Genomic DNA, 13426 nt, shown 5'->3' on the forward strand with positions numbered 1-13426 from the left:
GCAGGAGTGCTGCTCAGTTTTGAACAAAATGCCTGAACACAGCGTGCGATTGCCGTGAAACTTTGCACGCACATTGCCACTAGGCCAAAGAAGAAATGCCACCCTACTAGTGATGTGCGGGTCGGGTTTTTTCATGACCCGCCCCGCCCCGCCACGGAACCCAACCCGCCTCAACCCGCCCCGCGAACCCATATATAAATCTATGGCTCAACCAACCCGCCCCGCGACCCGCGGTGGGAAAAAAAAGATAATCATCATCATAATAGCTCAGATTTATATAGCGCTCTTTTAAGTACCCAAAGTCGCTTTAAATGTCTACAGTAGCACAACATTGTCATGGGCTAAATAAACAAGCATGTTGTTTTTTTTTGTGAGAGAGCGGTTGACCCGCTCACCCGCAGCCCGCATAATTGCCTCTGAAATCCTGACTCGACCACCCGCGCCGCGGGTTGACCCGCGGGTTACGGGTCGGCCCGCTCATCACTACACCTTAAATTTTCCAAAATCGGGCCATAACAGGCCGATTCGCCTTTTTTACCTATAACTGGACCGATCAGCGTGAAACTTTGCACGCAATCTTGCTAGAGGCCAAGGAAAAACCTCTGCCTTACATTTTTCACATCAGCCTTTTATAGCGCCACCAGGAGGCAGATTTTTGCAAAACACATTTCTTTATATTACTCCTACAGATGTTGTCCAAACACCACGCAAATTGGTACAGATTATCTCTATAGTCATGTGATCAACAGTGATCTGTCAGATTTTTCATATTTCATCCTGATTGGCTAAGATTGGCATCTAAAGTTTGCAGGAGTGGCCCGTTTTGAACAAAATGCCTCAAATCATGAACACAGCGTCCGATTGTCGTGAAACTTTGCACGCATATTCCCACTATAGTCCAGGGGCCAACACTGATATTTTCACAAATTGGTACCACCTAAGGTGACCGTAAAGTTTTTGTATTTTTGTCTTCCTACATGTCTCTAGTTTATATTTTGGTATGATAGCCCTTCCAATCTTGCAGCTTAATGGCAGTTATCACTACCTACCGGCTAATGTATCCGGTAGGAGACACAAAGTAGAATCTTTGTGTCTCCTACCGGAAATACACCCGGGCATCAAATTATTGCGACAAAAAACAAAATATATCCATGTATTCAAGGCTTCATGTTGTGTGCAATTGATAACTTCTCAGATTTTGGGTGTTTGCAAAAAGACTGCTTTCCATAAGCTTGTAAAAGTTGACCCTCCTTCGGTGTAGGGTGGTCATAGCTGAATGGGTAGAGAGTCCCCCTGGGAAACTTAAAGGAGGAGTTCACCCAAAAAATTATTTATTTTCTATCAATTGCACACCCCATGAAGCCCGGTAGGAGACACAAAGATTCTACTTTGTGTCTCCTACCGGATACATTAGCCGGTAGGTAGTGATAACTGCCATTAAGCTACAAGATAGGAAGGGCTATCATACCAAAATATAAACTAGAGACATGTAGGAAGACACCTCTCCGCACTTTAAACCATATGTCCCAACCAGGGAATTGAGGTCTGCCGAAAATTATTTACTTGAAGTTCCAACCAGAAATTTTAAAAAGACCAGGGGTGACCGCTCTTTCATGGCCACGGCCCGCGACTCTGTGCCCCTCCACATCCGATCCCCCCAATCGATCGGGGCTTTCAAGGCCAAACTTAAAACCCATCTTTTTTCCCTCGCTTTTAATAGCATCTAATTTCCATTTATGTAATGTAAACTTTCCACTTATACTTATTTGTCCTTCCCTCTTTTATGTTGTCTTTTAATAGTGTTTTCCTTTGTTGCTAAATATTTTTGTGAACTTGCTCTGTTGTTTTGCATTGATGTTTTTGATTTTGCCTGTACAGCACTTTGGTTCAGCTTGCCTGTTTGTAAATGTGCTATATAAATAAAGCTTGATTTGATTTGATTTGAAAAATACAAAAACTTTACGGTCACCTTAGGTGGTACCAAAATATGGCTTGGCCCCTGGACTACTAGGCCGAGGAAGAAATGCCACCCTTTTCTCATTGTCCTGTTATAGCGTCACCAGGAGGCGGATTTTTGCAAAACACATTTTTTTATATTACTTCTACAGATTTTGGCCAAACTTTACGCAAATCGGTATACATTATCTCTATAGTCATGTGATCAAGACTGATCTGTCCGATTTTTCATATTCCACCCTGATTGGCTAATTCCGAACATTGCTGGCCCACAATAAACTTTTTCTAGTTTATTATTATTTTATTGTTTTTATTGTTATTTACACTTTAAAATAGTGAAAATAGCCGATCGATTTGTGTGACACACTTGTATGATGAAGTAGGGCAGTAATTTACGAAAGAACATCACATTTGAAACATGGAGATACAGGTTTCTACCTGACAGCAACGATATACAAAGACCAATATACATAAGGTGCCTGATTTCTTTTAAATTGCAATGGATAGAGGCACTACAGAAGACAGAAATACTTCTTGAGCTGATGGAAAATAGCCAATATCGAGCACATCAAAATAGCAGCAAACAATTACATTCTCACAGATTAACACTAAGGATTGTATAGGTCAGTTTGATCCATGAAGGTAAGATGAGATGTTTTGTCAGCTGAGTGTACTTCCACCTCCCCTCTCCACCCACCCAGGCACACCAAAACAAAACAAACACCCCGACTCCCTGAGCTGTCAAAATGCAGGCTATACATGTTTGTATGTTAAAGTAACACACATCACCACATAACACATCACTGACTGTGAGTATTAATAAAGCTTTGTGCTGTTTTATAACAGTGTTACTTTGGCTGAAATAACAGATGAGCTTGCTCTTTCTCAGCTCTGTCTGGGCGCTTAGCTATTGACTGCAATAATGAATCTCTAAATGAGTGTGTCTCACACATCATGGGATGTTACTGTCATCATATTTGAATTTGATTTTGAATGGATTTCTAGCTGTCCAAAAGACTAAATGTTTGGTCCAAAGTCCCTGCTTATATGAGAGACAGCTAGCTAGAGATTAGCAGAGATAGCATAGCTGATGTTAGCCCTGGTCCATAGGGTTAGTGAGTTCTCTCGAACTCTCTGCCAGGCGCGCTGGTCTGCTCATAGACCGAAAAGTACACTGCCGTGCGAGGTCTCAGTCTTTAGTAAAAAATAAACAAAACCATTTAGTTACTCACCGAAACAAAGGCAGTTTTGTGTTGTTGAAAGTCTATTCTCCAGGGTGGGAAGCATCTCAGCACGCCACCTTCTCTGTATAATAAAAGTTTTGGGCAGAAAATATAATATGTTCACCAGACGGAAATACTTTTATTTACTCCACTGCGCCCTCTACAGATCTGGTCAACATAAATTACCATTGACCAGATCTGTAGAGGGCGCAGTGGAGTAAATACAATCATTTCCATCTGGCGAACATATTTTATTTTCTGCCCAAAAGGTGTATTATACAGAGACGGTGGGGTCCTGAGAGGCTTCCCACCCTGGAGAATAGACTTTCAACAACACAAAACTGCTTTTATTTCGGTAAGTAGCGAAATAGTTCTGTTTATTTTTTACTAAAGACGGAGACCTCGCACGGCAGTGGAATTTTCGGTCTACGAGCATAGCAGCGCGCCTGGCAGAGCGTTAGAGAGAACTCACTAACGCTCTGGACCAGAGCTAAGCTGATGTTAAAGAATGCACAGTGTGGGAGCAACACGAAACCACACGAACAAGTTGAATTAAACTCACTGATCTCTTACTTGGTTTAGGGGAGATATCGGATTTTTCCCCGGTTATCGAAGCAGTGGATGACGTGACGGTGATCTTTGCATCTTCTCCCAGACAGATGATATCACTGTATAGCCTCCTCCAGTCCTCGCGCTGCCCTGCCCTGCTAGACTGTCTGACAGAACCATGACGTCATGGTGTCTGTGACGTAGGCCATGTCGTGTTATTCTGGTCAGGCTCTGGTCTGAACCGTTTTGGCAGAGCTCCTCTTCTGTCTCCACACGTGCATTATAGTGACAAATGATTTACTTACTTTCTATTCAAACACACAAGCAGTCAGAGTCGTTCTCTGACTCTGTTGTCTTTAAATAAATGAGTTTCATGGAAATTGACCAATAATAACACTGGCTTTTGTATGACGCAGTAACTTAAATGAATAGGTCAAGACTGTAAATTGGATTAACTTTTTTTCTGCTCGGAAACCATAAACTATAGTTTTAGTGGCCATTGTATAAATGTCTTAAAATACATTAAATAATCATATTTAAAAAATATATATATTCAACAACATGGAAAGCAGTTCCACTTCATGTGTGCCCACACAACTAGGCCTACTGCAGTCCCACTTCTCACCTGGGCAGTTAACTTGAGGATCCATACATCAATGCATGATACAGTGCTAGGGAATAAACGGGTTATAAATATAAAAGCCAAAACAAATAACAGCTGGCTTGACCTTTCCCCCTCTGTCCATAGTGTTATTTTTAAGCTGCCACGTAATGCCGATTGTGCAGAAGACAATAACAGTGGGAATGAAGAACTGATGACACAGCAGTCAGATGTTCCAAGTGAAGCGGATACTGAAACCCATGATGCAGATTTTCAAACTCACTGTACACAACTGTTAGATAAGAATTGCTTATCAACGAGCAAATATCAACAAGCAAGAACAGTCATATATATCTTGTTTAAGGATTGTGCCTTCATTATAGAAAATCGTTGCTGTTCAGAAACCTCAAAACGACACGTTTTGAGCTTGTAGATCTGCTATTTTTGATACTTGTGTGAGACAGTATAGTATGGTTAATTTACAAGGGGAAAAACATGAAGTTTAACTATAAGAGGTTTCTATCTGATAGCAACGATATTGTGTAAGGGATACATTTATTCCTGGGTATAGAGTGGGATGCAAGTGTCCCTGAAAAAACAATTAACTTGGGGTCACAAAAGTGACTCAGATGAGATAAGTGAAATAGACACGTGCAATAACAAATAAAAACTAGGAAAGAGGGATTTGCATGAACTGGTGAAGGAGAATTAAATTTATTAGGCTACAGTCAGCTTGAGTGAACAGCGTTTGAGAGGAATTCACATCGTACCACACCTTTGGCAAATGAGAGAGAAAGCAGCTATCAATAACTAAAATGCCAAGTATGTGGCCACATCCACAGTTTTATATACAGTAAATAAAATAGATATAAAACAACTTTTAACATTGATGTGTGTGCATTTGGCCAAGTTGTTGCTGTTACATGTCAAATCATTTTTCAGTAAAAGTGCATAGTGTCTTCACTTCTTGACTTCTCCCAAATCATCAATGCTGTCATCATCCACCTAAGAGAAAGACATATTGGTATTATTCTGTTATGTTCCTGTGTATATCATTTAAAACCATTAGTTCTAGAATTAGAATCCCAATGGTGTGATTAAGGTATTTTACAGTAAATACCTACATTTCCCATCATTTAAAATGATACATTACATGATTTGTTTAGCCACATTATGTGCCTATATACATTTACTTGTGACAAACTATAATATAATTATAACTATAATAGAATATGAAACCTTATAGGGGTGTGCCGATATATCGTCCCGCGATATATCGCGACGATATGTATCATTTTGGGGGGAAAAAAAAATATATATTTTTTTTACAATAATAATAATCAGGCATGCAAACAGCCCTGAGGTGAAAAGGGTGACAAGTTGACAACATGTTTTTTTCGGGTCAGGTGTCACACTATTGCCCTATTTGGATTCAAAACGGATTCAAAACGGCTACAAGTTTGCATGTCTGAATAATGCAAAAACAGAATTATTTGTTTGCATTTGCTTTTTTTCTCCCCCATATATTTTCATAATAAAAAAAGTGCGTATCATATCAAAATCTTATCGAAGTTGTGAGCCCAATATCGTATCGTATCGTTTCGTGAAATTAGTGTATCGGCACACCCCTAGAAACCTATAGTATTACTGGTCTTTCACATAGGCGTCAATGTAGAGTCGCATTGCATATACTGCCTGCCGCTGCACTCAAAGTTCAACTGAATTAAACTCTGACCCCTCCAATCACTGACTTTTCAAAGCGCAGCAAATAGCTAGCCAGAGGGGGCAGGGCTGAATGGACCAACTTTGTGAACGCAAGATGGAGGAAAAACGTATGTGTGTGTGACCACAGAACACTGGACTACTGTTATAACAAAACACACAAAAAACATTTGCATAGCGAAGCAAAAGCACTATATTACATTTATGATATCTACCATATTATTACTGCTAGCTCGCTACATTACCTATTGATAAGATACTATAAACAAAGATGGCTGGTATACAGTTGCTTAAATAACCGCCGATATTGTTTTTGCCGCTTGGCTCTTGGTTTGCACATAGTGGTAAGATGAATGCAAGATGCCGCTCATGTGCATCCTATGTGAAAGCCAGATAGTTTTTCATTGGAAACTAGTGTTCCATAATGCACTGCATGCACGGACAAAAATAATGGTAAGCTCATCGATAAAATAGAACAGTGGTTCCCAACTTTGAACATTATGTCACAAATAACGTACCTCCGGCCACTTCTCTTGAATGACATCAATAATGTCATCTGTAAAGTCTCCCTGAATAATGATTTCATCCTCCGCTGTGACTGAGGCACCACATGAGAACTTCTGGGCAAAGAATCTCTGCGCCTCTTTAAGGTCAATATCTGATGTGCAAAAAGAAAACACAAAAAATATATTTGCATTAATAATATAACTTTATTCAGTTTCTGTCTACTCGTCTTCAGTAGAAGTACACTTAGTTCACACTTACCAAATGTATTCAAACCACACACCCGTGTGACATATTTCTTCTTGGCTCTTGGGATTTTCGCTATTGAAACTTTTTGAGGCACGGTCTTCTTTTTCTGTTTAATCTGGCCTCTGCCTCCTGAAAGATAGGGGAAAAATCGACTGTTAGGCTGCTAGATATTACTACGTTAATTATAATAGCGGCAAAGGCAGCTTCATACAAAACTCATTTTATTATTCCTTTGAGAATACATTTAGGACAAATATTGACCATATACAGTAAGCCCTATTTTACGACGGTGTCGCAAAAAATAGTCAATCTACAAGCTCACAACACATTGTGGACATGAAACATTGTGAGCTTTCCATTTCATATACTGGCATGTCCTAATAGGGACGCCAGCTTGCTAGTGGTTAAGGGGTACATTTTAACATATTGACACCTTGTTATAAAACCTAAACAAATCTGAAATCAGAAAACAGATTTAAGACAACAAACCTCTTTTCTGTTTCTTCTTCTCTTCCTCCTCGCCGGCAGGGGGAACATCTCCACTGGCAGTCTCCTGCTTGGGTGCGTTTCCTTCAGGGCCAGTAGGACAAAATACAACAAGCAACGAGGGGTCACTACAGCGCCATCTACTGCATTATTGCTGCAGCCAAACAGTACTTATGATCAGCGATTCTCAAGTGGTGTCCGGGGACCTTAACCATATTTTATACTTTGACTATTAAAAAAAATAGCCGATCTACAAGTTTGATCGGCAATTTTTGAAAATATTTGAAAAATCCAGATTTTTTTTTTATTTTGAATCATTCTGGGGAAAAGAAACACATTTTCTCTTCTGGGGGTCCTTGGCTCAACATATTTTCTGATGGGAGTCCACAGCCAAATACATATCAATATGGGGGTCCTTGGCGTGAAAAGATTTGAGAACCACCAATTTAGATTTTACATTGTAGGCATCCATCTAGTCGACTGGCAAAGCCAGCTATAAAAAGGTTCTTGATTCCTTGTTTATGAAAATGAGAGTGCACAAGGAAATGTGTCACACGGGGAGTGTGCACACACACACACCACAAAAAGAAAAATCATTTTAAGGGGCATGAAAGTCTAGGCCGATTTTGTAGTTTGTATTCCTGTTCAGGTTACTAACTACAGAAGGGTAAACACATGGCAGGCTAGTAAGCCAAGCAGCTGGAGCTAATAATATTAATAATCAATGTGTTACGATTTAAATGTGCCCAGTGCCCGTCTGCAAGCATACTTGGACAGTACTGGCACACCTAAATCACACACCTATTATTAATTTGTATCAGTTACACCTGCATTGCTTACAACACAGTTTGTTACAAAGTCAGCCTCATGTAAACTGCCGTGTTTTACCCATCAGTAGCTTTTAACATGAAGCAGAAAACAAACTAGAAAACCGACCTAGGTTTTCATGGGCCTTAAACCCATTAATACCAGAAAAGCATCCGTGTCATTTTTGCGTTGGCCATTCCAAAAATATCAGCTCCACAAGCTCACAGCGTGGCACGAAGTGACGCGCTGTGAGCTTGTAGATCTGCTATTTTTTTTACATTATTTTTTAAAAATCTTGAAAGTGTGAGAGTTACTGATTAAGAAGGCATTTGTAGAATCTGCCTTAGGTCTTAATGGGTTAAATTAAATATGTGGATAAAATATCGAACGGAACTCAACTCACCTACACTCATCTTAGCAAATACATCTGGGAAGTTCTTCTCAAGCCACTGCCTACATTTGGCAGGTTCAGGCATGTACTCACAGTACTGAGGACAGAGCAGACAGGGTAAACGTTACATACAGTCCGGTAGTCTCGCATCACCAGATTATTGGAGATTTCCACCTACCGACACATCTGGTGACATCTAAATTCAATGTAGAGGGCTAGAACTGTGTAGAAACTTGGAAATAAAAAAACCCATAAAATAACAGCATTGCAGAACCACTGCAAAAGACTTTAAGGTGGTCCTTCATATAGGACGGTACCAGCATTGGTTTGTTAACAGAGGTTTCTGCCACTGTTCTAGCCACTACATTGAATTCAGATTTCCCCATGATCAGCTGGCTAGGCGAGACAAATATACAGGTTACATAATTACACACATTAAACATGCAATTTGAAGCTACAGCATATTGAGTGAATATGCAGTATAACATGACAATTAAGGTTTCAAGTTGGAAACGTACCTCCGTAGGCAAGGAGCACACTAGACAGGGAGGGAAATATTATGATTAAACACATGACTGTAAACAGATCCAGTGAAAACCTTCTTAACGCAGAAACATGCAATAATTTGCAGGATGCAGGATTGTGTGGAACTGGAACGTTATCATTACCTCCACAGTACAGAACTTTCAATGGATACTTGGAATTGGAGTCAGCATGGTGGTGGTCCCCTTTGTTTTCTGGAGAACTCGACTCCATCTCAGTAGCAGCCATGATTATTGTCCTAGACACGCACACACACAGTCAGTTCAGGGAGGTAAAATACTCCTCAGATACAATTTCCATTCATACATATTTCACATCTTATTCAGCAGTTGCTGTAGTGCAGTGGTTCTCAACCAGTGGTCCTTGAGGGGATTCCAGGGGGTCCCCAGACCAATTAATAGTTAGGAACCAAATTGACCCTTGTGTGTCTTTAACTCTTGAGTGTACAAATGGTCCTAAATGGACCCGGGTCCATTTAGGACCATTTGTACACTCTCAGACTCAAATGAACACTGATGATGATACTACAGTGTAGATAGGGACCAAAATGGTTGAGTCCCTGGCATTTCTTTTCAAATGGGGGTTCCTGGGCTAATATGTGTCAATTTGGGGGTCCTTGACGCACAAAAAGGTTGAAACCCACTGCAATAGTAGCATCAATTTGTTCTTAGTTGGCCCAAACCAAAAGGCCCATAATCATGACGTTGCCTTCCATCTATTGACAATCTGACAGTTAGACATCACCTCCTTTCTTAGTCATTGTGACTCTGACTCTAACAGAATGACCCCCTTTACGGTTAGATCTGTACACACTGAGTTAAAAGAACACTTGGGATCTTACTGTGTAACCATAAGCCACACAAAGCCGTGTGAAATAATATGCCATATGCTCCTGATCACTGCAGGGAACACTATTTTAGGCGTCATGTATAGCATCATACAGCTAACACATGCGGTCATCTGCGCTGTTTCAAAGGGATTGCCATGCAAAGTTATAATATTTATATTAATAACACCATACTGTGTGGACGGCTTGATCCGACTGTAATTTGGCTTCATTCATTCACAATTCATTCAGAAGTACGCTGACAGTAAAACGCTACGTTAGCAACACATACACACACACAGGAGCATTATGCTAGCTAGCTAGCGCACAACATGATCATTTATATTCATCAAAAGAAACCTAACAATTGCCTATGTACCCACCTCTCGAAAAACACCGTGTTTATGGGGAATGTGCGTGCGTTTCACCACATGAATAGAACTTTTCTTTTCGGATAAGCGTTGTTATTAAATGAAGAGTAGTTCTGATAGTTTGAGCACGCCTCTGACTACAAGTCGTACTACTTCTTCTTCTTCTCCCCTCTTGATGATGGCAATTGAGGTGGAATACTGCCCCCTAGCGCTTTGGTGGCGGTAGTTTGGGCTTTAGAGGTGCAAGACTGCCACCTACCGTTTTAGATGCGCAAATCCATTCACTGAATAATTCAATCCCCGCTCCTCCTGTCCACATGTCGAAGTGTCCTTGGGCAAGACACTGAACCCTACATTGCCTCCAATGATTCGGTCGACGCTAGCTTGCCACCATTGGTGTGTGAATGTGGGAAAAAGTGGGGACGCTGGCGTTGACTGTTCGCTGCTCCACCTCCCAATGTCCCCCCCCTGTATGAATGAATGAACCATTGTAAAGCGCTTTGAGTAAGTTTGAGTACTTAGAAAAGCGCCATAAAAATGCAATTCATTATTATTATTATTATTGTTAATAGAGTCTCGAATAATTGCTTAGGCAGGAGCCCTGAATCATTATGGTCAGGCTACTACTGTACTTAAGTACAGTTTTGAGGTATTATTTACATTAGGCCCTACTGGAGTATTTCCAATGTTCAGTACTTTTACTTCTACTCCACTACATCTCAGAGGCAAATAATGTACTTTCTATAATTTCTATAATTCTCCACTACAATTATTAGAAAATTTGAGTTACTTTGTGGATTTTGATTATTATCACAAAACTCACACAAACCACTTCAGCCCTATATATATTTTGGCCATTTGGAAATAGCCGATCTACAAGCTCACAATGTGTCACGATGCGACACATTGTGGGTTTGTAGATCGCTTATTTTCAAAAGATTATTTTTGAAAACTTGTGAAATGGGACATTCTGCATAATGAATGCTTTTACTTTTGGTGCTTTAAGTACATTTTTATGCCAATACTTTTGTACTTTTACTCAAGTAAATTTTTAATTCCCGACTTTTACTTGTAATACTTGTAATTCTACATTGCAGTATTGATACTTTTACTTAAGTACAAAATTTGAGTACTTTTTTCACCACTTGTGAAGGCTCCTGCTGATATGTATGTGATCTTTTAACTCTGGCCACTGCTTGAGATCCTCCAGCAGGGTCCTACTAATAGGTCCAGCTTGCCAGGGGTCCTTGAAGGGGTTCCAGGGGGTCAGCAGCAAAATGTGTTAATGTAGCATGACAATCAGTTTACACATTTAACCCTATTTTATAATCCAGCTATTCAAAATGATCTAGCTCATGAGACATCACAATGCGAAACGAATTGTGAGCTTGTAGCTATTTTTGAAAAATGTTGTAAAAAATGTGAACATGTGGAATAATTTTGACCCTTTTTAACACAAATCTTCTCTTCTGGGGGTACCCTGGCACAAAATATTCTCAGATGGAGGTCTGCGGCCAAATACATGAAAGACATACAGACATGAAAATGTTTGTGAACCACTGGTCCAAAGTCTGAGCTTGTCACTATGGTTGACCAGGCTATTGCAGTGCGGACCCCCTGTGGAACTGATGCCTGGGAATTATATTTTATTGTAAGCAAAGCTGTATTTTCAATTCATTTATAACTGACTCTTGACTTATTAGATGAAGAACGTATTAGTTGTTTTCATGTTAATAGTTTTGCTGTGGTATAGTGGGTACCCACCTCTGTTAACAGAACACAATCGGTCTCAGATATATTGGGATGACACAGTGGTCACTTGACCCTGGCCCTGGCAGGTAGTTCACAATAACCATTTTGCTGCTGGACATATTCATACTGCAAACACAACTAAATACACACTGTAAGATCCATGTTGTCTCCATGATCTGATGTTCCAATGTGGGTGTTTCAATTAAAAGATTGGGCTCACATGAAGGGGTTCCACTTACATTATCAACCATTTTGATGGCAGATGATCAGTCATTGTGATCCATATACTTTAAGCTGTAGTGGTATTTCTACCCAGCAGAATAACTGTTTCATACATAATATTTATAATCTACCATGACTGCCTGCCTTCACAAGCTCAGTTCATTAATCTACGCAGGATTTAGGCCTACATTTGCCTCATATTTGATTAAATAAAATGTTGACAGTTGAAGGTATTTCATGATGTTTGTTTACCCTTGCTTACATTCTATTTTAATCCATTATTTCTTTATAGAGAACCACATGTACCTGAAGTTATGTTAGCCCCCCCACCTTTTTTACCCCCTTGCCAATTTAGTTTTCATGCCAATTTCTCTTCACATGCGCCTTTGTCATCATCATTATCATCATCATGTTGTTCTCTGCTGCGGCAGGCTGTAGTTGAGGATTGAAGGCCTTGGTGTCGACATACAGCTGACAGCTAGCAGCAGGTCCTTGGGGATCTTTCCACCCTTTGTCAGGATCTCCCTCAGCCTCTGCACATCAGCACCTTGACCACTTAAAGGAGAATTTTGGACTAAGGTTTTCTTACCTTTTCTATGACGTTATGATATCTTAGGATGAATGGTACAGTAGAAAATTTTCATAACTCCACCCCCGAGCCGCCACAGCTTAAAAGGTGCGCGGATAGGCCTTAGGTTAGATCACATATTTTAAAAGCTTTTTTTAAAATTAATTTCTTTATATCTGACGTTCATAGTGACAGAACACTATGCAACCCAAAAAAAACAAAAAAAAAAACAGAAGTCTCGCTAGACGAGATTGAAATCTCGAGATTTCAATCTCGTCTAGCGAGACTTCTGTTTTTTTTTTTCTTTTTTTTTGGGGGGACAGTGTTCTGTCACTATGAACGTCAGATTTCAGAAAAAAAATGAAAGAAAAAAGCTTTTAAAATATGTCGCTTTGTCTTTGTCTTATGGCAAATTGTGAAAATGACCAATCTATAAGCTTACGCCGTGTTGCATCTTGACACGTTGTGAGCTTGTAAATCTATTTTTGTTCCTATTTTTGAAGATGTTTGGGCCTATGACATGCCCAAAATAGGGACACAAGGGTTAATGTAGTTAAAACAGGTTTATCTTCAAGCTTGCTTTACTACTGTACATTCCATAAACAAACTACTCTATATCTACTCTATATCTCATTATATCTTATTGTTGTTAACCT

General features: G+C 39.9%; 2 protein-coding genes across 7 annotated transcripts in view; both read right to left on the minus strand.

The window, feature by feature from the left end:
• The window catches only part of clip1b (CAP-GLY domain containing linker protein 1b), a 53399-nt gene extending 49518 nt beyond the window's left edge, over positions 1–3881 (minus strand). For 2 of the 4 annotated variants that reach the window (XM_080419776.1, XM_080419773.1), the window contains exon 1: positions 3753–3881. The gene's annotated coding sequence lies outside the window, so the exon portion shown is untranslated. Of the gene's footprint in view, positions 1–3188; positions 3252–3741 lie in introns of those variants that run through there. The other 2 variants (XM_080419774.1, XM_080419775.1) reach the window with 2 other exon arrangements.
• Positions 3882–5027: 1146 nt separating this feature from the next.
• On the minus strand, positions 5028–10390 carry denr (density-regulated protein). Of its 3 annotated transcripts, none has more exons than XM_080419142.1 (8): positions 10241–10390; positions 9157–9269; positions 9007–9026; positions 8501–8585; positions 7294–7374; positions 6817–6933; positions 6570–6709; positions 5028–5334 (listed from the first exon to the last, which is right to left on the minus strand). In XM_080419142.1, the coding sequence occupies exons 2-8, from the start codon at positions 9257–9259 to the stop codon at positions 5290–5292; spliced, it is 591 nt and encodes a 196-aa protein (XP_080275268.1). In that variant the 5' UTR covers positions 9260–9269; positions 10241–10390; the 3' UTR covers positions 5028–5289. The 3 variants fall into 3 exon arrangements, with proteins under 3 accessions (XP_080275268.1, XP_080275267.1, XP_080275266.1); XM_080419141.1 differs by having other exon boundaries at positions 7294–7382; positions 8500–8585; XM_080419140.1 differs by having other exon boundaries at positions 8492–8585.
• Between the last annotated feature and the right edge of the window lie 3036 nt (positions 10391–13426).

Source organism: Gymnoscopelus braueri, assembly GCF_963280865.1.
Source record: "Gymnoscopelus braueri genome assembly, chromosome: 22".
In the NCBI taxonomy this organism is placed as follows: domain Eukaryota; kingdom Metazoa; phylum Chordata; class Actinopteri; order Myctophiformes; family Myctophidae; genus Gymnoscopelus; species Gymnoscopelus braueri.

Excerpts from the sequence above, each read along its gene's own strand:
- denr (XM_080419141.1), bottom strand. The coding sequence starts at position 9,259 with ATGGCTGCTACTGAGATGGAGTCGAGTTCTCCAGAAAACAAAGGGGAC. Across the intron at positions 6,934-7,293 it reads GAAGAAGAAACAGAAAAGAG|GAGGCAGAGGCCAGATTAAA; the intron begins GTTTGTTGTCTT and ends CCTATCTTTCAG. Across the intron at positions 5,335-6,569 it reads TTCAAGAGAAGTGGCCGGAG|GTGGATGATGACAGCATTGA; the intron begins GTACGTTATTTG and ends TCTTTCTCTTAG.